Consider the following 23,482-nt stretch of genomic DNA (forward strand, 5'->3'; position numbering starts at 1 on the left):
ATAATGTGTAGTGCATGTCGTGCGGTCAGTGGTGGCCTTTATTTCTTACCTTTAAGGTAGGCGTTATTGGTTCCTTTTATAAATGAGGAAAAGTAGGCTCAGACAAGTTCAGAAATTTGCTCAAGGTCACCAGAAAGCAGCAGACCTTCGAGGCCTAAACTCATTCCATCAGATACAGCTGAAACACAGAAGGAATTAAAATGCTTGCTCCTGCATTTCTTACATAAGAAAGGTGATTTATTCCTATCTTATCTTGCTTTTGTCTCCTTTTTCACTGTTGGCACAGGTTTTAAGGGCAAAGGTCTTCCTCTACACATATGGCATTTCTTCCTAGGCAAGTGAAGCACGTTGGACTGTTTTCATTACATTTTTATTACATCGCAGTTTATTTTGGGCAAGATCAATTCAACTTGTCTTTTTCTAAATTACCACTGGAATAGACTAGCAACTGCGATGAGTACCTCTGTGATGGGAGTAGTGGGGATACAGGTGGGGGTTGGAGGGTCCACGGCGGAGGGGGCAAAGGACTCCTCGGGTGGGATTTCAAGGCACTGATGAATGTTTTTAGTTATAAGGGGGGAAAATGGAAGTCCTCTCCTTTTCTCTGTTTCTTTGGTCACCCGTTTGATGCAGCCTGTACACTGCAGCTGGTGCAAAACACTTTTAATTAGATAGGCACTCAGGTCAGGGTTGCACTGCAGGCTTGCGCCTTCATCTACTTGTGCCATGAAGATAAATCTGTATTTTGCAGCCATAGAGTAAGTATTGCTAGATGTTTTTGATTGCATAGTTCTGCCCTTGAGATATATTCACGAACTGAAAGGGTACTAAACATCATCTATACCAGTGGTTTCTGAACGTTTTTTCTGTAGGACAGACTGTAAATTCCTACTTGCAAGCCCAGGAGGCAAAGCCAAGTGGAGGTGCTGCTCTCATGCAGTTCCTAGGCTCTCTTCTGAGCCTTTAAAATGCTTCCTTGGAGCCCCCATTTTAAAACTGTTAGTCTGTCTACTCTCTCATTTTGTAAATTTCTTTAACAAAAAACATTTTGAGCAAATATTGTGTGTCCAGCACTGTACTAAGTTTGGGAAAAAACTGGGCCTCAAATAGGAGTACGTTCTGGTCCCTGACTCATCAGGGGAGACAGATGATTATAACACAATAGTAAATCACTGAAACAAAGGTACGTATGATATTATGGAGGCATGGAATGGGGGGGGCTCCTTCATTCATTCTAGGGCATTGAGTTGAGTTGGAGCCTTCATCTCTAAGATGGAACAAATGATCCAGAAAGGCAGTTAATTTGGGAAGGTGTGGAGGACACTATAATTCAGACTGAAGAATGGAGTGGGTTAAGTCGCTAGGGGCATATTCTGCAAGATACAAGTTGTTTTATGTAACAGATAGTGCTATGGGAATTGATGAAGAGGGGATACAGCCTTTTCTAATATTGCCTGGGAATGATGATTCTTGCCTAAAAACAGTAAAGTTGGATGGTCTTTATTTGAACTTTCTTGCCACAACAAATAGGTCATAATCTGTTATCAGAATCTACCAAATTGAGAGCTGACTTTAGTGGGACACACATACTCAAAAGCTATCTTTGAACATTTGGTACTTTGAAAAAATATGTATTTGAGAGAGCACATGCTATCACATGCGAGCTTGCAGGAGGTGATCTGGAGGCAGAGAAAGAGAGAGAGAGAGAGATAGAGAGAAAGCAAATGCCCCGCCAACCACGGAGCCCAATGGGGCTCTCGATCCCATAACTGAAATCGAGTTGGATGCTTAACCAACAGAGCCACCCAGGGTGCCCCAAGTATTTGCTTTTAACTCAGAGGAAAAGAACCATCATGATAATATTTGATGACTCATTTCCATTATGCTCAAAGCAACTTGTAAACTTTATATACATATTTATATATTTAGTACCAGCTTATTCTGATCCATAAAAACTCTGTAAGGTTTTACACTATGTTAACATGCCAATGGCATACACTTCTAGCAGTTTGCTGCATTCCCAGTTACTAATATAAGTAAATGGAATAATTAGATAAGGAGTCTGGTCAGTTTTCTAGAAAGCAATTTTTTTCAGTCCTAGTTCAATATATAAACTTTGCTTTCCAGATTATAGATAGAGGTAAGTATAGTGTTGGATTCTACAGATTTCAAAAAAAGGCTGGTAGAATTACTGATTACTGTCAGGAAAATATTAAGCCTTCATATCACAGTCAAGTTTTTTAAAAACTTGATCTGTATTTGAACATGCCCATTTCTTAATGGAGAGAAAGAGACTAGTACAAACCGTATAGATTTGAAAAACATGTCAACTTTGAGAGGGTATCAAAAGATAAAAATCTGAGTAAAGAAATTGTTTTAAAAAATCAAATTAAAATTTTTTATGTGCAATCTCCAGATAAAACTAACTCTGAGGAGTTTAGGGAATGATATGAAATGAAATACAGGAAATTAGACCAAAATTACCCAAGAGTAAGTTCCATTTCAAGTGGATGACAAAGATGGACAATATAACTTGAAAAGATTAGAACGGTTTCTCAAATGTGCCTGACCACAAGAATTACCATGGCACTTCTCACAGATAAAGTCTGAAAACCATTCTCTTCTAATTCTTGGCTCAGTGTGTGGTAGGTTTGGACTAGGGACCAAGGATTTATATTTAAAGCACTTCAAGTGGTTCTAATCAGGAAAGTTAGGGAAACAGAGGCTAAGGAGGAAATCAGGAAAATTCCACCACAGCTCCCATCCCCTTACTCCAAGCCTACCCAGCAAACTACCTGAGAATGAGAAACACTCAATTAAAATTGAGGAATTGTCTGTAGAACACGGTTTATTTCAAGTCCAAAACACAAAATTACTCAATTTTCTTAACAGACTGCATAATTTTTACTGCATGGATATTTAGGGTTTCTCTATTCACAAGTGTAGATTTACTTCTGAACTTCAGGCTCAAATGATTCATATATATATATATATATATATATATATATATATATTTATATGTTTACTACAGAGGGTATGTACTTTAACAAATTTGTTTAGAAAATATTTTACATAAAAACACACAAAGCATTTACCAACACCCTTCAGTCTTTACAACCAGTCTTCAGCAAAGATTTGGCTGAAGTTCATCATTTTCTACAAAACATCCCAAGACCAAAGATAATAGAATGTAGTATTTTACATACTTTAGCTTATTATTGCAGTTTAAACTTCCCCTTTCTCTGATGGCTTCTGCCTATATTATGCTCAAGAGTAAGTCTTTTCTTTAACTGGTGACTTGTTAAAATTATCGTTTCTGGTGTAACTTGTCCCCAACCAAGAACCTAAGTAGTTCTGATGAAATCAAGTACCTGACATACATAGGGTTTTTATAAATGAATAATAGAAGGATTCAGTACCTATCAGTAGAATATCCTTTATTATTTTGTGTTCAGTAACTACCACCTGGTGCTATTACTTCTAGTATAATCAGTTGGCATCAAAATATAAAGTAAAAATATGTACATTTTTATTTATCAATTCTTACCTGAATAATCTCAGATCTCTTGAGAATGTTCCACAAAGTGGAATTTCTTCCTAAAGTTACAGTGAATGTGGTACAATGTGTACGACTTGTTTAACCAGTGCCTGCTTTTCATTTCCAAGATTTTTCCTTATCTTGAATCAAATGCACAATCCTGACTACGGTATCATAATGCACTGGCTTACATTTTGTATATAAAGTCCAACTCAAGCTTATTTTGGTTTATTGTACATGCTTTATTAAAACGGTACTGATATTTACAGTATCTGCAGAGTCCCTTCCAAGGCGCTCTCACACACATTCAGACACACCCATACAACATCCATACTACAGCCCCATGCACCCACACCAATGAGATGTGAGGGTCAGACTCCTAAAATTAGGCAGCTGTTGGGGGACAGAGTTGATCTGTTTTTCAATTTTTTTTTTTTTTAAAGAGAAAAAGCAGGAGGGAATGCATTTGGCCATTACAATGCTAATTAAGTTTGTGTATATTAACATATGTGGCAGTAACACTGAATATTCCTTTTACATTCTATATACACAGAATGACATCAAGGTTTTGCAGTCAACAGAATATCCCAACTTCAGTCTCAATGCTGCTTGTAGTGACTTCTGAATTCACATAGGGGCTTTCCCTAAAATAATTCAAGTCTATGTAAGTGAAATAAGGCACAATTAATATTGATTTGATCTAGGGAAAGGGAAGGGATAAACACTAGTTGCAAATGATATTACTACTGGGGAATTAGCTTTGACTTAGATCCACTTGAAATCCCTTTTCCTAATTTCTTAGAAATAAAGGTTTTTTTCTTTTCCCTGACAAAACCCAAAAGAGAAGTTTGGGAATTCACATTTTAATGTTTCAGTAACCTAAACTACTCAAATTGATGTGCACCCCCAACCTCTCCTGCCCAGGACTCTTCCCTCAAAGCTTAAACAAGAACACAGCACATGAATCCCTTGCTGTTTTTGAGGAGATTTGTACACTTAAGTAGCAAATACATATCTGGTTGTCTTTGATTTAAAAAAAAAAAAAAAAAAAAAAAAGAAGGCTGGGAGGGAATGAGGGAGGGAGGGAGGGAGGAAGAAGGAAGGAAAGAAAAAAGGAAGGAAGGAAGGAAGGGAGGAAGGAGTAACCTTGTAACTTTCTTGCTCTTTAAAAAAAAGTCCGTTTCCTCCTTTTCAGGATGATGACGCCCCACCAGACATTATGAACAACTGCAACAAATGAGTTTGGCAGCATAAATAATGTCTAGTATTCAAATCTTCATAGTGAGACTCATTTAGCTTGTATAGAATCTGTTGAATGTTTTTTGCAGCAGGTGAACCAAACCCAAAGACGCCGGACATTCTGTGAAAGGGAGTAATAAGAATTGCAGTTCTGAAGGCCCCTGACTTTGGTTGTTTACAAAGTTCAATCCTGTTTATTGTGATCCTTGGTATCTTCTTCATCTGTATATTCTGATGGTTCTTCCCCTGGTTTTAGGAGTCTGCCTACATAATCATATTTTTCTGAAAAATACATCAAAAGAAAATCAGTAGTGATCAAATTTGTTGCTCTATTCCATCATACAATGGGGAAGGTGTTTGCCTCTTTTAGAATTATATACAATAGGCTAAGTTGTTCCTATTGCTCACCTTGGCTAGTCTTTGCATACATGTAAGGCTTGAACAAAAGAAAATGGGAATAAGGAATTTACAAAGCTTGGGGACTATGCTTTGCAGGAGAGTGCTCCATATATACCAGTTCTTAACCAAAGACATTTCATGAGAATCACTAAGAGATCATGGTAAGTAGATCCAACCAGAAAATATTCTCAGGGAGAAAATGTGACATAGGTCAGTACTTTCCAGGAAAATAAACCAAATGAAAAGCAAAGTCATTTGTTACTTATTATCCTGTGTTCTTTAAGAGCTAGTGTGTGGCTCCAGTCATAGCATTATTCTTTCTCCTATTAAACTCTTTTCTTACATCTCTGTTAATATTGCTTGTTTTATGTTGTCAGGTATTAATTTAGAACACCGTGGTGTCCAAGGTGATCCATATTTACTTATTTCTTGGTCGGGAATTTGAACCTAGGTTAAGTGAATTAACCGACAACCCAGGAGGGTAAGATAGGAGGACTGCTTCCTACAGTAGGACTGGTTCAAATGCCAAGAAGCCAGAAGAAGTATTTCCAAGGGATGCATAGGTCACGTAAATAGCTATCTGGATTGTCACATACGTGGTAATAATGGATGCCTCAAGGGCATAATAAAGGGGAAAGATATTTTTTCATTATGGTTTGTGAGTAAGATCAATAAAATCATTTTGGAATAAATTATAGTATCAATATCCAAAATAAAATTCAGTTTTAAATAGAAGCTTATTATTTAAAAATACTTTATCTTAATTGAAAAGTCTTATAAGACTAAAGGTTTCACAGTTTTTGTTATAGTTTGTAACAAATCAACTTTTAAATATGGATTTTTAAATAATAATATGTAACAATCGTTTTCATATTTAGCTTTTTATCATCAAATAATGATGGCGATGAAAACAGATATCCTTAGATGCTTAAGGAATGTGAAATAATATACACTTTCTTTTCATAGAACCCGACAAAATGAAGGTACCTTTAAATTGCATTTCCCATTCTCGAACACTCTCCATTTGTACAGCATTCAAGTCTGAGAGATCATCATACTCATCTTTAAGTGCATCTTTATCTAGGCAAAATGTCGCCAGTCCTCTGGAGGCATCCCTACCAGCAAATATTCCATATGGACCGGCTGAGGGGGTGGGGAGGAAAAAAAAATTATTGACATTACCTTAACATTATTTAATGCCTCAAAGGAAAAAGCCAAATAAAGGAAACCTCATAATGACTCATACTTGGTACACAGCCTTAATTTCAAAACATGACAGATACTAAATGGGATAATGAGAAGAAACTTCTTGGAAATCTGCCTGTAGAACAAAGTAAAGTTTTTCACTGAAAATTTAAAATTTAAATTTCAGATACCTCAAAACTTGTGTTTGTATAATGTATACTTGTATAACATATTAGGGAGAAGAGGAAACTTAAGCAGTTAGGTTTGGAAGCTGGTTTGTTTGAGCGGAGATAATGTTTCACTGATTGCTGTTAATTAATTGTGGCATCTAAAAATAATCAACAGAACATCCACTAGATGAGCATTTGTTAAAGACTCAAGTCAACCATGGATCTAAAATATTCTCTTCTTTCTCTTTTTCAAAGTAGGTCGTATAAAAGCAGAGACTATCATCTTTGTACCCCCAGTGACTAGTTCAACCCATAGCACATACAGATAGATGCTCAATAGGTCTTTGCTGAACGATTGATTTTATCAGAAATGTGACCCATTTTCAAAATAAGTATCACCTGACTACCAGAATATATTCACAATTACCTATTAAACTATGAAAAGTCATTAAACAATGGTTTTTATTTGTCACAGCTCTTGGGAAATAGGAGATGTGCCTATTAAGGAACAGGTTTTTTTTTTTTTCTTAAGTTTTTATTATTTTTATTTTGGGGAGGGGTAGAGAGTGAGGAGTGGTGTGGGAAGGGACACGGGGGAGAGCCAGAGAATCCTAAGCATGTTTCAAACCCAGCATGGAGTCCGAGTGGGTCTTGATTTCATGACCCTGAGATCATGACCTGAGCAGAAATCAAGAATTGGACGCTTAACCAACTGAGCCACGCAGGCACGCCAACAGTTCTGACGGACACAAAATGATTAGGATTTTGTCCAAGGAATTAGTAACTACCCTCTCTAGGGAGGAATGGCATAATTTTTATGCTGACAGAAATGAGCCATTCCTAAAGTTTGTGCTTGAGAGCAGCAGTTGTCTTACTCACGTCAGTGCTCAATGCCTACTACGTGCCTGGCATAAAGTAGAAAAAGTAAATTTTGGGGTGCCTAGGCGGCTCAGTTGGTTAAGTATCTGCTTTCGGCTCAGGTCATGATCTCAGGGTCCTGGGATGGAGCCCCACATCAGGCTCCTGCTCAGCAGAGAGTCTGCTTCTCCCTTTCTTTGATGCTTCTCCCCGCTTGTTTGTCCTCCCACTCTCCTTCCCTCCCTCCCTTAAAAAAAAAAAAAAAAAAAGAAACATAGTAAATTTCTTCCAAAATATTAGCTGCAATTTCAAATAAGTAGTAACTCTCGATCTTCATCCTTTACTTTGAGCAGATTCCCCTATGGTGAGCAAAACTCCACCCAAATACATGATAAAAAAGACACTTTAGTTCTTTAAAACACATAATAAACAAAACTGTAAAAACCTACTTTTCCCTATCAAGAAACTGGTTAAATTATACTATATTAATTTACTAGAATAACGTACATAACTATCAACAAAAATGAAGTATCTCTATATGTATACACAGACAGAAATCCATAATAGAGTAACTGAAAAGAGCAATTCAGAAGAGTATGTATATATAGAATACAATTTGCTTTGAATTAAAAAAATACACATACATGTGTTTATATATGTGTGAAAAACATATACAAACCAGAATACAAACAGTGGCAGCCTTTTCTGGGGAATGAAAAGAAAAAAATTTACTTCATATAATTGGTAAGGTCTGGCTATTTAGAAAATTATTATTACTACTTTTCTTTATTATTATTAATTGAGTATGGTTGACACACAATGTTATGTTTTAGGTGTATAATATAGTGATATGACAACTCTAAACAGTATGCTTTGCTTACTAAGTGTAGCTACCACTGTCACCATACAATACTGTTATAATACCATTGGCTATATTCCCTATGCTGTCCCTTTCATCCCTATGATTAATTCATTCCATGACTGGAAGCCTGTATCTCCCACTGCCCTTCTCTCAACCACCTTCCCCCTGGCAACTATCAGTTTGTTCTTGGTATTTATGGGTCTGTTTCTGATTTTGGTTGTGTACTTGTTAAAAAATTATTTTTGTAATAAATATCTTTTAAGAGTTACTTCTGCCTTCATATTAGGCCACACAGCAGATCATTTAAGATCTTCTGTTTAAAATGCAGGTTTAAAAATTAAGAAGTGTTGGGGGCGCCTGGGTGGCTCAGTGGATTAAAGCCTCTGCCTTTGTCTCAGGTCATGATCCCAGGGTCCTGGGATAGAGCCCCACATTGGACTCTCTGCTCAGCAGGAAGCCTGCTTCCTCCTCTCTCTCTGCCTGCCTTTCTGCCTACTTGTGATCTCTGTCAAATAAATAAATAAAATCTAAAAAAAAAATTAAGTGTGTCTGGTTGGCTCAGTTGGAAGAGCATGCAACTCTTGATCTCAGGGTCATGAGTTCAATCCCCATGTTGGGTGAAGAGATTACTTAAATAAATAAATCAATACTTAAAAAAGAAAAGATTTCCAAAATACCTAATTTTACAAACAACAACAACAACAACAACACCATTTTTTCTCCCTGAAGCTACAGTTTTCTGTATATGACAAAGGTAATTTAGAGAAAATAATTTTTTTTTTTAAAGATTTTATTTATTTGACAGAAAGAGAGATCACAAGTAGGCAGAGAAGCAGGCAGAGAGAGAGGGGGAAGCAGGCTTTCTGCTGAGCAGAGAGCCGGATGTGGGGCTCGATCCCAGGACCCTGGGATCATGACCTGAGCTGAAGGCAGAGGCTTTAACCCACTGAGCCACCCAGGCGCCCCTAGAGAAAATAATTTTAAAACCAGAAATACTATTATGAGCAATGGAGTGATCAGTAAGAGAGCTTATTGTCCAGTTAACAAAATAAAATACTTTCTAAGAGAAGTAAACAAGAAAATTCCTTAATTTTTAAGTGAGCAGCGTAATGATTACACCCGTATTCGTATTTGAAAACATTTAGGAAACTGAAGATTATGTGTCAGAATCTGTGTAAGATATGTGTTGTACATTTATGAGAATTCAAAATCTACTTAAATAGACAAAATCTTAAACATTTATCAACATTAATCTGAGTTACAGAAAACACTGCACCATGAAGTTCATGAGGTGTAAGAAAGCCATTCTCTGCAAAGTTTATGGCATGGAGCCAGAAGTGGCATTTCTTTTTTTTCTTTCTTTTTTTTTTTTTTAATTTATTGGACAGACAGAGATCACAAGTAGGCAGAGAGGCAGGCAGAGAGAGAGGAAGGAAAGCAGGCTCCCTGCTGAGGAGAGAGCCCGATGTGGGGCTCCATCCCAGGACCCCGGGATCATGACCTGAGACAACGGCAGAGGCTTTAACCCACTGAGCCAACCAGGCGCCCCCAGAAGTGGCATTTCTGATAAATTTAAAAAGCAGCATTACTGGGGCGCTGGGTGGCTCAGTGGTTGAGTGTCTGCCTTTGGCTTGGGTCATGGTCCCAGGGTCCTGGAATCGAGGCCTGCATTGGTCTCCCTACTCAGTGGGAAGCCGGCTTCTCCCTCTCCTGCTTCCCCTGCTTGTGTTCCCTCTCCCGCTGTCTCTCTCTACCCTCCCCCCAGAAAAGTAGCATTATTAGGTACTGATGCATTAACACGAAAATAAAGGTAATTCTTCCCAGTAAAGTATTTTTTAATCCTGCTTTTTCTATTCTTAAGTATTTTCCATATTGCTACTTAATATTAGGTGACATTCACAAGTACTATTTAATGGTTATACACATTCTTACTGAATGAATATACATACCTACAATTTAATCACTTTCCTATCAGTGTACACTGAGGCTACCATTTTAAACTTTTAAATTTGGCTTCTACATAAGAAACTGGGACACTATTTATAACTGGCCAAAATTTATAACCTTCAAAACATTGCCCATTGTATCAACTGACCTTGCATAGGGTATTTAGCTTTTTTTTTTTTTTTAAAGATTTTATTTATTTATTTGACACAGAGAGAGATCACAAGCAGGCAGAGAGTCAAGCAGAGAGAGAGGAGAAAGCAGGCTCCCTGCTGAGCAGAGAGCCCGATGTGGGGCTCGATCCCAGGACCCCGAGATCATGACCTGAGCGGAAAGCAGAGGCCTAATCCCCTGAGCCAACCAGGTGCCCTGGGTATTTAGCATTTAAGAGAAAGAAATTCAATATTGTTCCTTAAATTGGAATTATTTTAGAGAAATATTAACTTTGAAAATTAAGCAAGAACAAACAGTCCCTAGGGAAAAGAAAAGTAGTTGTGTGTTTTTTTTTCTTCTGCATAACTCCACATGCTTTATGCCAATAGCTATTTTTCCCCAGATGGAGGCCATAGATAGATAAGAGAGATAGATAGAACTAGTGTGATTTTTTTTTTTCCAAAACAAAGTAATGCTGACAAAACAGTGACGAGTCATACATACAAAATAAAAAATAAAATTGATCAGGGCTGTAAAAACCTTTACACATGTAAAATGATAGTTTTCAATTTCTTAAAGAATTTTCTAGCAATGTGACTTTCCTCTCTCACGGTCTTGCAAAGTAGAAGGAACAATTTTTGCCCTCCTCACCTGGCAGATGAACAGGAGCAGGGACATTCAGTGACTTGCCTAAAATTACCAACAGACTTCAGAAGTACTATCTCCACTTTTCTACCCCAAACACAACACACAGGATCCACAAACTCAAAGATGGAACAACAACCCTGAAAATTGGAAGATTTCATTAATTGCAAAATCTCAGGGGAACAGATACTTTGGAATACCTGTTAAATCAAAATGAAAGAGGATTAACAAAAAAGCTGTATACATCGACAGCTTATCATTTTATTATATTTACCTCCCTAGCCTGCAAAAGTCAATCTACTTCAGGGTACTTCAGAGTATAAACCACTAAACACATCTAAGTGGTAAAAAGGAGAGAAGAAAAGATGGTCATTATAGAAAACAGAGTCCAGAAACTCTTCCATCTTTGAGTATATTAATTATGTACCAATGGATTCTCTAATAAAATTCTCTGCCAATTTCTCTAAGGAGACCTCAACACTGAATAAATGTAAAAATAAAACTTCATAAAACAGGTTTTTTTTTTTGGTTTTAGATGGCTGATTTAGTAAGCATGAACTTGAGTCAACAGGTAATAATCCAACCCCATTTCTAGGAAAAATGATGCTTTACTAATTGTTGAATAGAAGATAATGATTCAGCGAATACTAATTGTTGAATAGAAGATAATGATTCAGCGATTAACATATTGTCCCACCCTCTAAACTATATATAAGCTGTCTTCTCCACATTAAGATTCCCCTCAGGAAGCATTTAATTTCTGAAAAGATCTTTTTGAACAGTTTTCTTTATTTTTTCCTGTAAGATCATAAAGAACATAACATTAACAACTAGAATTGGAACTGGATGGATGTGCTCAGAGTAAGAAGGATCTGAGGTCTACATAAAGTACATTTCTCTGCATTCATGATTCAACCAGAAGTGTTATCTGAGAAGCCAGTAATACCTCCCCATTCCACACTCCTTACCAACAAACATTAATGTTACAGATTCCAATTTTTGATAACCATACTTGGCTATAATATATAATATTAAAATAACAGAGAACTACCCAAGGAAAGCAAATTTTAAATGATAAGAAGTCTTTTGCTGTAATTTACCAAAAAAAAAAAAAAAAAAAAAAAAAAAGCCAGTGTACTTATATAAACTGTTATTTTGACTATATTTGCTGATACAAAGGTGGACTTATAATTTCAAGAAAATTCTTGCTACAAAAAAATGAACAATTATTCAACCAAAGCAGTTTCTCTTAAATATACCTATATAACAAATGTTCTAAGGCATCATTTTAATAATAAGTCTTCTTCTTTTCAAAAAGATTTTATTTATTTATTTGAAAGAGAGCATGAGTTGGGGGTGGTAGGAAGGAGTGCAGAGGGACAAGGAGAGGCAGACTCCTCACTGAGCAGGGAGTCCACTGTGGGCTTAATCCCATGTCCCTGGGATCATGACCTAGGCAGAAGGCAGATGTTTAACCCACTGAGCCACCCAGGCGCCCCAAAATAATCTTTCAAAAATAATGTTAAATATGTCAAAATGACATTATACTAGAATTCAGATTTCATTAAGACCCTTTAAGAGTTAACACAACCTGCCACACAGATTTTTAAAGTTCAAAATTCAATAAATCTACTAGTTAGTGAATCCTGAAACTGCTAACTTTAATATAATCAGGTAGAATGTGGTAATGTTATTTTTGAAAAGGCAAAAACTTATGGTCACTGTAAGAAAAGGTTTTAGATTATTTATTTATTTATTTATTTGACACAGAGAGAGATCACAAGGAGGCAGAGAGGCAGGCAGAGAGAGAGGGGGAAGCAGGCTCCCTGCTGAGCAGAGAACCCGAGGCAGGACTCGATCCTAGGACCCTGAGACCATGACCTGAGCTGAAGGCAGAGGCTTAACCCACTGAGCCATGCAGGTACCCCTGTAAGAAAATGTTTTAAAGAGTAATTTAATGAATAGAAAATTCCAGGAGGAAATAAAATATCTAAAATATGTTAACAGATAATATTGTGATTATTAGGATGACTGTGTACCTACATTAGTATTTATGATGAGGAGAAAATTCCAGAATGAATACTTCAATTATTTCCACTGTATAAAAACTACAGCTTTGAGGATCAAACTACAATCCATTGAAGTTTATAAACAGCCTGGTTTTCTGGCCTATTTTGAAAAGTCTTTTGTGATTATTAAAACAACTTTAAAAAAAACAAACGTAATTATACTTGGTATTGAGTGATTTATTCCAAATAAGATCACAATGGCCTTGGAATAAATAAAGCAGTAATATAAAAGTGATTAAAAGAAATCCAAGTAATAAATATTATTTTTTTATATTTAAATTTAGGAAGTCCAGAGACTTTCAGAGAGAAGGTAGTGTGGTCAAAATGAAAGAACACTCCTCAAGGAGCCAAGATACTTGGGTTCTAGAGGCTTCAACCAACATTTAACATTGGGCAAATCTTAGAAAGCACTGGTATAAAATGGGCAAAGTATCTATCTAGTTTGGCCCTAACTTTAGGCAGTTAAAATACTTCCCCCAACTCAATCTTGTTTTTGAAATTCAAACTAGAAAGCTGTCAGCAATACTGTGGGTCCACCTCAGCATACTTGGCCCCAGGGCTTACAGCTAGGGTGGAGACCAGGAAGACTGAAAAGTGAAAACCGCCTGCGAAGATGTGAGAGTGGGAACTGAGTTTACACAGCCCCTAGAGAATGAGGATTCTAAGGTGAAGAAATAGCATGGACTTGCTCTTTTCCTCCCGAAATGCTTGAAGCTTGGCCACCATACCATCATGAACGACACAATAACTATCCGACCAGGCTGTTTATGACTAACCGACTATTTCAGCAGAAACAGATGGACATTGATGTCCTTCACTCCGCAAAGACAATAGTAGCTAAGACAGATATTCAGGAAAAACTAACCAACATGTACAAGACCAGATGTCATATTTGTATTTGGATTCAGAACCCAATTTGATGGTGGTAGGACAACTGGCTTTGGGATGATTTATGATTCCTTGGATTATGCAAAGAAAAATGAACCCAAACATAGACTCGCAAGACGTGGCCTGTCTTGAGAAGAAAAAGACATCAAGAGAACAGTGAAAGGAACACAAGAACAGAATGAAGAAAGTCAGAGGGACTGCAAAAGTCAATGTTGGTGCTGACAAAAAGTGAGCTGAAGGCTGAACAGAAAGAGTAAAGATGCTGCAGAGGGTTTATCTCTGGTTACTGTGCAGATTTTTCATGAGATGATTAATAAACCAAGAATGTTAATGTGGGAAAAAAAAGAAATAGCATGGACTTAAATATCTATTGGAATTTAGAGAACAATAAAGGTAATACTGCAAGTGTTGGAGGAAAAATTATTCTATAAATAGTGTTGGGGTAACTAAGTAATTTCCTGTAAAAATACTTATTTCACATCTTAAATTCCAAATGGAACTAAAAAACCCAAATCATAAAAGTAGTTTAAAAAGCTACTATTTTTTAAAAATAATCGTTTTAGTTCAAAAAATCTTTAAGTTACTTGTGATAGAAAACTCACCACCCATAAAAATAAGATAAATTCGAATACATAAAACCCCAAATCTCTGTATGGTTTACAAAAACACCATAAATAAAGTAAAAAGACAAACTAGGAAAAAATGTTTACAGCTAAGGTTGATTCATTTTTTAAAGAACACCTAAAACCTCTAAGACCAATACCATAATTGAAAAACTGTGGCAAAGAATTTTGAACAGATAATTTATAGGTAACATAAATGACTCAAAATTCTGAAAGTGTCCAACCAAACTAAAAAAGAGTAATGTAAATTTAAAAATATTGAGATACCATTTTTAATTCTCAGATTGACAAAGACCAAGAAGTTGAATATCATACTTCTGGCAAAGGGGTGAGAAATAGGCATTTTCATGAAGTATGAATTGCTCTAATTTCTCTGGAAGGCAATTCAAAAATAAGTACCCAAATTAAAAAATGTCCCATACCCTAAGACTCAGTGTTTTTACTTCTAGGAATTTGTAAGTTCACTCACATGTATAAAAGGACATGTACATGCATATTTATAGCTACACTATATTATTATATATTATTAGTAAGAGACTGGAAACAAATGTTTATTAATAGTTAAATTATGATATATTCATGTAACAGAATATGCATATACTTAAAAGAATAAGATGACTCTTTTTATGCTGAGATGAAAGGCTCTCCAGATATAAAAGGTTTGTACAATATGCAACAATGTGTGTGTGTGGAGGGAGTACCTAGGGAATGCATATCCACATGCTTATACTTACAGGTGATAGCTCTGGAACAATATTCAGATTGGTTCCTCACTTCTAGGAAGGGGAACGTGGTAACTGGGTTGTTTTTTACAGAACATGCTTTAAAACATTCTATTTTGAATATGTATAATCTAATAAAAATATAGTTTTTAAAAAACTTCCTGAGGCCCTATTTAGAAATATATCTAAACTACTCTACAGGAAGACTTCTATAACCTATGACTTAAGGAAGCACATAGAAAAAAAATCTCCAAGAAATAAAAAGACTATAATTGCTGAAGGTTTAAGTTTTTGTAGTAAAAATTACAAACTACATGAAGAAACAAACCACCATGGAGTGAGCATATATAACAGATGAGAACTGGCATCCCCAGAATAATACAAGCAGATTAAAGAACTATAGTATGTTTGCTTAAAATTTTGAAGTAATTAAGAGATAGAACCTTAAGGAAAGATTAAGAAACATGAAGGATAGAATAAAAAGCTAGTCTATCTATTAGAAGACAACGGGGGAGGCAATAATTGAAGAGGTAATGGGTTCAAATTTTTTAAAATAAATGGATGACACACATTCTCAAATTTTAGTAGAGTCTGGCCCATGTTAAAAAAAAAAATAAAATAAAATCCCCACCTTGGCAAATCCTAGTAAGAGTAAAATTCCTAAGACAAAGGGAAAAACAGATTAATCAAATGAATAAAAATAAACCAAAAGCAGACTTGAAGAGAAGTAGAAGACAGTGGCATACTACTATTGAAGATCTGAGATAAAATAGCCAGCCTATAATTTTATGTCCAAAACCTACACTATTATTCCTGCGTGAGGGCATACGGAGACAGAATTTTTTTGCATGTCAGTAAGACAACTATAGAACACACCTCACTAAAATGAGAGCTGAACCCTAAACAAAGGAATGAGATGCAAGAAATGACTGTGAATAAAGAAAATGGCAACTATGTTGGTAAATTTAAATGAGGGCTAACAACAAAAAAAGGTAATACTTAAATCAATTTGGGGGAGGAGTTTGAAAAAACAGAGTAGAACTACAAGTCTAAGAGTAATACAATACCATAGATAATAGGTGAGGGAAGGATTAGAGTAAAAGCTTTCTAAACTAGGGCCACAACATATGGCTGTATACTACACAACCCCAAGGGACACCATCCACATTTGTATACATGGTAGTTTTGTATATTTATTAAGAAATAGTCTCTTAAATCACAGTAAAGTGTTTTAAAGAGAGTTTTTTTAATTCACAAAGATATGTTTGGCTAACATTCCTATATCCTTTAGAAGAACAGGGTCTTCTATAGCAAAACCTTTAAGGATATCATTAAAAGAATGTTAACAGATATATCCAAATAAGTAGGGATTAAAAAGTGGAAGAACTAAAAAAAACTAATCTGTGAAGAAAAAAAGGGAGAAAAAAGCAAGTATGACAAAGCTAAATTACTAAATAAGAAGGTAGAAATATATCTAAATGTGTAAGTAACAATAAAACATAAACCAATTAAGCTGTTAAAGACAGTGTTGAGGGGCACCTGGGTGGCTCAGTCGGGTAAATGTATGCCTTCACCTTCCACTTGGGTCATGATCCCAGGGCCCTGGGATGGAGCCTGAGGTCCGAGTCCAGCTCCCTGATCCACGGAGAGTCTGCTTCTCTCTCTCCTTCTGCTCCGCCGCACCCCCACTTTGTGCTCTCTCTCAAATAAATAAATAAAATCTTAAAGAAGTGTTGATACTAGATTCAGTGAAAAGAAAATCTACCTATACTATAAAGGAATAATAAACCACAGATCAGTGGAAAACAGGGAGGAAAAAGAATCACTGAGGTAATATTAATCAAACGAAGACTGAAGTCAATTCTCAAAATTAGTAAAGTTAAGGATGTTTCTTTCTCTGCTGATTAACACAATATGATCAGTTCTAGATTGAGTGTTAGATGGCATCAGAACATTCTCACACCCAATCTTTGTATGGGTGACTCCTTTAGGTTTTTGCTTAAATATCAACCCCTTTTTTTTGATAAACTAATATAAATGGAAAGCACCTTTCTTGAACATCTAAAGTTCTTTGTTACCCTCTATTATAGATCCTACTCATTTCTTTCATAGGATACTTAATTATAAATTATAATTATATACTGAATGCTTGTTTCTTGTCTGTTTTCCCAAATATACTATAAACTCTACACAGGTAGGATCCCACCTGTTTTGAAAACTCAGTTAACTCATTTTATTTAAGCAACAATGTAATGAAATCCAGGGAATTCCTTCTCTGTATTTAAAATGGAGATGAAGTCCCATGTTAGTGATCTTGAAACAGAATGCAGGTTCTAAGGATATAGCAGTTATTTAGTGATGTCTGTCATGGGTACAGAGGGGAGGAGACATTCTGGGTCATGAATTATTGAAAGAATTACTTAAAGAATTTGAATAGCTAACTCCAGATGTTACTAAATCTATTTTTTTCCAGCATGAATAACATATTCTGGTTTCATATATGCTTTCAGCTATCCTTTAATACTTAGCATTAGCATTTAACACAAATACAATTCCCTTAAAGATTAAAAACAATGGAATGATGCTGAACTCAGAGTAGGTATTATAGAAATAACTAGTATAAATTTGAGCAGAGTATCAAAACTCATCAGAAAACTTAGCTGATCCTTTTATTTTACTGAAAGTTAGCTTTGCGCAGTGGCAGTATCGTAGCCAATGAGGTTTATCCGAGGCGCGATTATTGCTAATTGAAAGTTAATGGGTATGTATGGCCATTAGCCCAAACAGACCCAGTTGGCCTCAAACCAAGTAGCTGGGATGAGAGCTGAGTAGTGTCAATAGTACATCCATGAAGGAAGAGGTCAGGTTGGGCCTAGTCTATATGTTGCAACTCTTGCCTCAACTGCAATTTTGCAAACTATAAACAAAAGTTAATATACTGAAGATAAAGTTTAAAAAAAGGAGGAAAAACACTTGAGAAGCACATGTGCTCCTTTCCCCATCCTCCTAAAGATTACCTCTTTTATATCTCATGGGGTACCTCTTTTATATATGACTTTTTCTTTTCCAGTAGAATTCAAAAGGTAAGCTGGAGAAAATGCCGCTTTGGTCTGTATCAAACAGTATGCTACCTGGAATAAGGGGGAAGCAATATATTTAAATTTCAGAAATGCAGGATAAACTATTAGAATAAGTAAAAACACTATTTTGGGGGCATCTAGGTGGCTCAGTTGCTAAGTGTCTACCCTCGGCTCAGGTCACGATTCCACATCGGGGCTCCCTGCTCAGCGGGGAGCCTGATTCTCCCTCTCACACTCCCCATTTGTGTTCCTCCTCTTGCTGACTCCCTGTCAAATAAATAAAATCTTTAAAAAAAAAAAACACCATCCCCACTATTTTGGTACAATTTCATTGTACTAATATTAAATCAAGTTACTTAAAATTATACTATCTGTTCCAGTCTTCCTACTCTATGACTCTAGAACCATATGAAATTATATTTTGTAGTGATACAATGGGAAGGGATGGCCTGTGAAGACAGACTATTTGATTTTTAGTTTTGCCACTGAGTATGTGATTTTGAGCAAAACCTCCCTGAGTTTCAGTTGCCACATCTGTAAAATGGAAACATTACTTATCTCTTAGGGCTGTTTGAAAATGAAATGAGATAATAAGCTCAATAAATGGAGTTTCCTCGTCCTTCTACCTTGACCTCTATAATCAATGCTGTTAAATAGAACTCTTTGGGAAGATGGAAATACTCCATAAAGTGCACTAATATGGTAGCCATGTAGCTACTGAGTAGTGGAAATGTGGCTAGTGTGATGGAGGGAGTCAATTTTAATTGTATTTATTTTTAATTAACTTAAAATTAAAAAGCCACATGTGATCTGTGGCTACCATATTGGACAGCACAACATACAGCCATGCAAGCATGTCTGAGGCTTTATAACCTTATGGGAACCAGGAGAGGGTATAAAAACAACAGTTAAGATTCTCTAGAAGTTTATCCCAGAACATAGTTTACCTGAAGTACAAATAGGCTTTGGGGTCAAATATATCTGAATTTGAATGCCATGTCTGTATGACCCAAGCCAATTTACCCAAAAAAACCTACACCTCAGACTCCCATCTGAGGGCAGGAATACTTACTAACCTCCCTGAGGCATTGTGGAGATGACTAATGGATCTAATGCAGTAGGTGCTTAACAAACCTTATTTCCTTTCTCCTCCCATATTCATTGTTTCTTATATGACCACTTTCCTCTCATGCTGGCCAAGTGCCTAAAGTGTTACTAAATTTAATGATGACAAATGTAGTTAATGCCAACTGTTTGCCAAGATGTGTTTACTCCACTAAATTGTCAATATTTAATTTTTTAAGAACCTGAACCTTAAAAATTACTAAGAAAACAGTGTTTAAAAAGAAAAAAAGAAGAAAAAAGAAACCAGTATTTTTGACATAGGAAAAAAAGACTCACAAAACAATTTTTAACTCTAAAATCAATACTGTGAAATGGGAGTAGATATATTAGCTAGTCATAGAAAAGAGGTTTTCTGACTTCTTACCTCATTCTTTCAAACTACTAAGATTGTCAGGCTAAGATCATTGCTTCTGAATCATTCTGTTACAAAGTGCTCAACCAGGGGTGCCTGGGTGGCTCAATGGGTTAAGCCTCTGCCTTCAGCTTAGGTCATGATCTCAGGGTCCTGGGATCAAGCCCCACATCAGACTCTCTGCTCAGTGGGGAGCCTGCTTCCTCCTCTCTCTCTCTCTGCCTGCCTCTCTGCCTACTTGTGATCTCTGTCAAATAAATAAGTAAAAATTAAAAAAAAAAAAAAGTGCTCAACTGACTTGAGGATGAAAATAAAAATTAAAACCCAAACTGAACTTATATTTGTTTCATAGTCAGAAATTTGGCTTCAAGACTTTTGGAAAAAGTGTTACATCTTCTATTAATGTGAAATATCAACATATTCCAAGCCCATAGATGATCTGGCCACTTTCAAGTTCCTTTCCATAATATAACATTCCAAACACCTATACTAGGTTGATCAATAAATACTTAGAAAATACATATTTATTATATTATATATTATATATATTATATATTATATTATTATAAGGCTCTTCTTTAAGACCTGCGAACTGGTGGAAGCCAACCTAAAACTGACTTCTCCCTTGTTATCTGAGGAGCCCCCTCAATGCTCAAATCACACAAAGGCTATTTACATCACATCTATGATTCTCATCTTAATTTTTTTTTTTTTATAAAGATTTTTTTTGACAGACAGAAATCACAAGTAGGCAGAGTGGCAGGCAGAGAGAGAGGAGGAACCCGGCTCCCCGCTGAGCAGAGAGCCCGATATGGGGCTCGATCCCAGGACCCTGGGACCCTGGGACCATGACCTGAGCCTAAGGCAGAGGCTTTAACCCACTGAGCCACCCAGGCGCCCCTCTCATCTTAATTTTTAATTTCTGTTGCAGAACATTTGCCACTGAAGGCTGCTAAACTGTGTCTATGACAGCCTTTCCTAGCTATTTTCAGATAGTGGCAAGGCATAATATGTAAGGACTAAGATGCTTCTTTGCACTAATACTTTGTTTGTTTCATTGTCCTTTTGAATAGGGGTTACAAAAGCAGATTTTTTTTAGTTGGGTAAGTGCTATATTAAAAATCTAAACCTGTACACAATTTCTAATCTCTGCACATACATTTGAATATCAATGAAGAACAAACTTCAGGTACAAAATACTGTGTAAATCCTTCACTTAAAAAAATTATTTAATTTGGTTTGTCCATTTAATTACTGTGCTTTGGGCCTATTCCCTATTCTCTTGTCCCATATACTTTAAAGTAAACAAACGAACAAAATAGTATTAACCATTTCAGCAGAGTTAAGTAGGTAGACATCTGCTTTTCATACTTATACAACCAGAGCACTAGGACTTGGTTAAAATGAATGTAGATCTACACACAAAAATACAAGCAACTAAGAAATTAAACAGTTCAACACATAAAATCTCCAATTTCTTATCTCTATACCACTTAACAGCAAACCAAAGCACTTCTAAAACATATTCTAGCCACCAAGCACTGAAATCAGAAGTACATATTTGCAAGTGCCAGTAAATCTCATGTATTAACAGATTAAATCAAGAAGAAAACTAAACTGTTTTTTAGACTTGCCAACCCCTTTGACTTTAAGGCTTGGATGTACTCTTTTGAACACCAGGTCACTCTAAGTCCCTAATTTCATTATTTATTTTTTATTGTAGTTACTTCTTTTAAGCTTAGAATTAATCAGTACATAACCAACATGTATACAATGTTGCTCAATTTTATTGTATACTAGCAGATTCCATAAGTCTGAACTCAAGTTTATTAGCATAATCTGAAACGTAAACTATAAGTACATTGTAGAAAAAGCGTTTCTAACCCAACTATCCTACACACAGGGTTCTCTGAAAGTAAAGTTCTAAAAATCTTTAACTTGCAGAACTGGTGTACTGGGGTGTGGATTTAGAGCTCTTAAATTTTTTCTGCTCAGTGAAAACACAGTAAGTCATTATCAACGTGTATCTCAATACCTGCCTTCCCACTATCAGAAAAAAAAAAAAGAAAGAAAAGAAAAGAAAAGAAAAGAAAAAAAGAAAAAGAAACCAGACAGGCCCGCCTGCTCGGTAATTGAGCTCCACCCCCAAAACTCAAGGAGACTATCCTTGCCAGTCTTTATTAAGATCTACATTCTGGTCTGTCCTCATCCTACATACATTGTTAATCTTGGAAAGCATCTCCATACTAAAACTGGTTTAAAAAAAGTCTGAGGTGTTGCTTTTATGTCCAGACTTCACAAGCTAAACGGTGGGGGCTTGGAACTACGTGTACCTCAACGTGGCCTTACGGGGAATAGTAGGAAGAAAAGTGAGATCATGGTAAAACAGAGTTAATAAAGGAAAACTGTGAATTACCTGGCCTACAGCTTTGGGTCCCTACTTTAGAAATCTCCCGTCCTTCTTGCCCCCACCCATCCCAGGAATCAGAAAGCTCAGGGAAGGTTGTGGGCCAGCGCGATAGGCGACAATTGAAACGATCTTGAAAAATTCAGCGCAAGAAAAAGCTTCGTGGAAGAACGGGATGGGAGAAAGATGAAAGCTGAGAGCTGGTTCCTGGGGCGACACTGAAACCCGGACTTCACGGGGTTAAAGCTGGAGGTGCCCGCGGATGGGGGTGTGTGTGGGGCGGGCCGTCCCAGGTGCAGCAGCCAAGGCGTAGGGGTCCAGACGTCGAGAAGGCTTGGCAAACTAACCCAGAGCCCAGGGGCCTCCCCATCATAAGGGGGTCGCACCTGAGCTGTAGGAGGTCCTCCCCCTCCCCTTCCAACTCCTCACCCGGGCCGTAGAACTTGCTGCCTTTGGTCACGTCGAAGACTTTCCCATTGACCGCGAGCAGGATGCGCGGGGTGCGGGACCCGTCGTACTGGCGCAGCTGCTCCAAGCTGAAGTCCCGCTTCTTCATGCGAGGCAGAGAGGCAGCGGGGCTCTCCTCGCCCGCTCCGGCCCCGGCACCCAGACCCCGCCGCCCCCAGCGCACCCACAGCCGGTAGGCCCCCAGCAGCACCAGCGCCACCAGCGCCACGTTCAGCAGCATCTCCCCGCCCCCCGTCAAAAGCGCCAACGCTGCTGCCGCCCAGCCGCCCCCTTGTGCTGCCGCTCCCGCGCCGCTGGGGCTCTCGCTGCTGCCGTCGCTGCTGCTCTCACTGCCACTCCCCAGGGTGCCTAGCTTCACGTCCCCATCACCCGCCGCCATCACTGCCCGCCAGCGCCTTCCTCCTCCTCCCCGCCCCCTGCCCTCCCCAACCCCACGATCAACCCCGCCCATCTGGCGCCTCCCAGCCAATAACATGAGGAGAGGGGGCGGGGTCAAGCCTGCTCTCCATTGGGTGTTGACGGGGTAACGTTGTCTTGGATCTCTCCCTCCCCCTCCCTTCTTTAGCAGACCGCGCTCGCGTGCGACGCCCCGCCCACCTCGCCCCACATTTCCCTGCTTTCGCTCGTCGTCCTGGCTAGCTGAAGTAGAAGAGAGGGGCGGGCCTGAGGAAAAGATGCTGCGCCGGCCGCGCGCGCGCAAAGGCTGAGTGAGACTACGGCGCGTGCGCGGGTTCCGGAGCGCCACGCGCTCTCCT

General features: G+C 37.6%; 1 protein-coding gene and 2 pseudogenes across 1 annotated transcript; 2 read left to right on the forward strand and 1 right to left on the reverse strand.

Annotated features, from left to right (window-relative positions):
* Window positions 1-2,830: 2,830 nt before the first annotated feature.
* Window positions 2,831-23,141, reverse strand: PGRMC2 (progesterone receptor membrane component 2). Its single transcript, XM_047718419.1, has 3 exons — window positions 22,689-23,141; window positions 6,164-6,319; window positions 2,831-5,059 (listed from the first exon to the last, which is right to left on the reverse strand). The coding sequence occupies exons 1-3, from the start codon at window positions 23,104-23,106 to the stop codon at window positions 4,962-4,964; spliced, it is 672 nt and encodes a 223-aa protein (XP_047574375.1). The 5' UTR covers window positions 23,107-23,141; the 3' UTR covers window positions 2,831-4,961.
* LOC125093383 (40S ribosomal protein S24-like) lies at window positions 13,795-14,279 on the forward strand (annotated as a pseudogene).
* LOC125094464 (uncharacterized) lies at window positions 17,982-18,233 on the forward strand (annotated as a pseudogene).
* Window positions 23,142-23,482: the final 341 nt, after the last annotated feature.

The sequence above is a fragment of the Lutra lutra genome, chromosome 2 (assembly GCF_902655055.1).
Source record: "Lutra lutra chromosome 2, mLutLut1.2, whole genome shotgun sequence".
Lineage (NCBI taxonomy): Eukaryota > Metazoa > Chordata > Mammalia > Carnivora > Mustelidae > Lutra > Lutra lutra.

What these genes read in the sequence shown, in the direction of transcription:
- PGRMC2 (XM_047718419.1), bottom strand. Translation starts at nt 23,106, where the DNA reads ATGGCGGCGGGTGATGGGGACGTGAAGCTAGGCACCCTGGGGAGTGGC. An exon ending in CAGCAAGTTCTACGGCCCGG is followed by an intron (nt 6,320 to 22,688) that starts GTGAGGAGTTGG and finishes CCACCCCCTCAG; the next exon opens with CCGGTCCATATGGAATATTT. An exon ending in ATGGGAAATGCAATTTAAAG is followed by an intron (nt 5,060 to 6,163) that starts GTACCTTCATTT and finishes TGTATTTTTCAG; the next exon opens with AAAAATATGATTATGTAGGC.